This window comes from Salpingoeca rosetta (genome assembly GCF_000188695.1).
Source record: "Salpingoeca rosetta unplaced genomic scaffold supercont1.19, whole genome shotgun sequence".
Lineage (NCBI taxonomy): Eukaryota > Choanoflagellata > Craspedida > Salpingoecidae > Salpingoeca > Salpingoeca rosetta.
Genome location: NW_004754915.1, coordinates 593,134 through 594,888, shown reverse-complemented (window position 1 = coordinate 594,888; position 1,755 = coordinate 593,134). Strand labels below are relative to the sequence as shown.

General features: G+C 52.4%; 2 protein-coding genes across 2 annotated transcripts in view; both read right to left on the bottom strand.

Moving 5' to 3' along the window:
* Positions 1-207: 207 nt before the first annotated feature.
* PTSG_07878 (uncharacterized protein) lies at positions 208-1,506 on the bottom strand (the record flags this gene model as incomplete). The annotated part of the gene is made up of 6 exons (XM_004991625.1): positions 208-228; positions 308-406; positions 586-683; positions 936-1,032; positions 1,156-1,211; positions 1,452-1,506. 6 exons carry the CDS (start codon positions 1,504-1,506, stop codon positions 208-210), a joined length of 426 nt encoding a protein of 141 aa, XP_004991682.1.
* A 195-nt stretch (positions 1,507-1,701) lies between these two features.
* Positions 1,702-1,755, bottom strand: part of PTSG_07877 (uncharacterized protein) — a gene marked incomplete at its 3' end in the record, with an annotated part of 8,729 nt that continues 8,675 nt past the window's right edge. The window contains exon 18 of the mRNA XM_004991624.1: positions 1,702-1,728. Coding sequence (XP_004991681.1) covers positions 1,702-1,728 — 27 coding nt within the window. The remainder of the gene's footprint in view (positions 1,729-1,755) is intronic.

Here is a 1,755-nt window from a genome sequence, read left to right as displayed (position 1 = left end):
GATGCGCAAAGGGGATGAATTATCATTGCGATTGGTGGTTGATCGTGGGAGCACGTAGTGAGATGACGTGTCCAGAATGACTGACGGTGAGCGTGAAAGCTGGGCATGACGCTGTTCTCAAAGTACACACACTCACACACGCACACGCACACACAAACACACACACACACATACACACACACGCACACACACACACGCACACACACTTCACTGCAGCAACTGCCTGAACTGTGTTCGCGTATGGTGCGTGTGTGATTCGTGATATGAGCCATGCCAATACCAGCCACTGCATACGACAGCGGCACACCTGTCTGAAGATGTGTGACGCAATCGGCTCCTCCACAGCCGGGTTTTCGTCAATGAAGCGGAAGAGATCAAAGGCCGGCTCGTGCGACGGCACCACCATCTGGTTCACGGGTCGGAAGAGTTGAGGATTGGAAGAGGGGGGGGGGGTGGCGGTGAGGAGAAATCTTGTGAGCACCACGCATCAACCAACTTTAGGGAACAAAGGATAGCAGCTGTTGTGTCAACACACACACACACACACACACACATGTGTGTGTGTGTGTTTGTCACGCAGCCCACCTGGAAGAATGTGGCGTTGTGGTAGACGGCGATGACGTGTGGAATGTTGGGGTGATCGAGGCGCAGCAGCAGCGCAATCTCCCGTGGTAACCGCCCAGCTGACGTGGCAGAGAGGTGGTGGTGGTGGACAGCACACACACACACACACACACACACACACACACACACACACACATACACACGTGCGGAGCGGCACACACACACACACACATGCGCAATAAGAAGTGATGGTGGTCATGGTGGTGAGTTGGAGACGAGAAAGAGAAAGAAGAACGGGCATCACCTGTGACAGCGACCACCCATCACCACCATCCACCACCTCCACCACCATCACCGTCACAATCCCCTACCAGGTGCTGCGTCGTTGTCGATGCGTTCGAGATGAAGGGAATCGGGCAATGGCTCCCAGTTGTCTTCCAGCACACGTGACTTGTCAATGCATTTCACCTGCGCACACACACACACACACATACACACATACACACATGCTAGCAGTGAGTGCAGGTTGTACGGCAGCAAGGCAAAACAGGTGCATGCGTTCGCGAGGGATAATGTGATCTTTGTTCTCACCGATACGAGGGTGTCGCTGCTGTTGTCCTGCGCCAAATATGTCACACCAAACCCGCCTGAATGAACGTGGAGTCGTGACGAAAACACAAGCGCACATGTGTAAGTAAGCGCTCATGTGCGTGCGTGCGTGTGTGTGTGCGTGTGTGTATGTAGGTGGATATGTGAGTGACCGTGACAAGAGGTGGGGCACAAAACCCAGGCGGTGAGGTGTTACAATGAGAACTTGTTCAATAGCGAGTGAGGGGGAGGGGGACAAACACCAGCGCGTCACCGTCCTTTGTTAGCGACGAGGGCACACTTTGGCTTCTTTGGCTTGTCCACAATGCTTTGTGACAATGGCCCGCCAGTCATTGATGTTCTCAAAGCTCTCGCGGTTGGAGATGTCAAAACAAACAGCACAACCTGGTCGCGAGACCGCACGCATGTAATGTTGGGTGTTATCGTTCTTGGTACATCGTTCATAAACCAAGGGATCTCTAAGCTTACCATTGGATCCTGTTTTAAATTTCTGACCAGGTATACTCTTTACAAAATGTATTTCGCGTCTCAGCAGTTAGCTTTTATCATTCTAAGCTGCGATTGTTTATCCCAAGCCCTGTA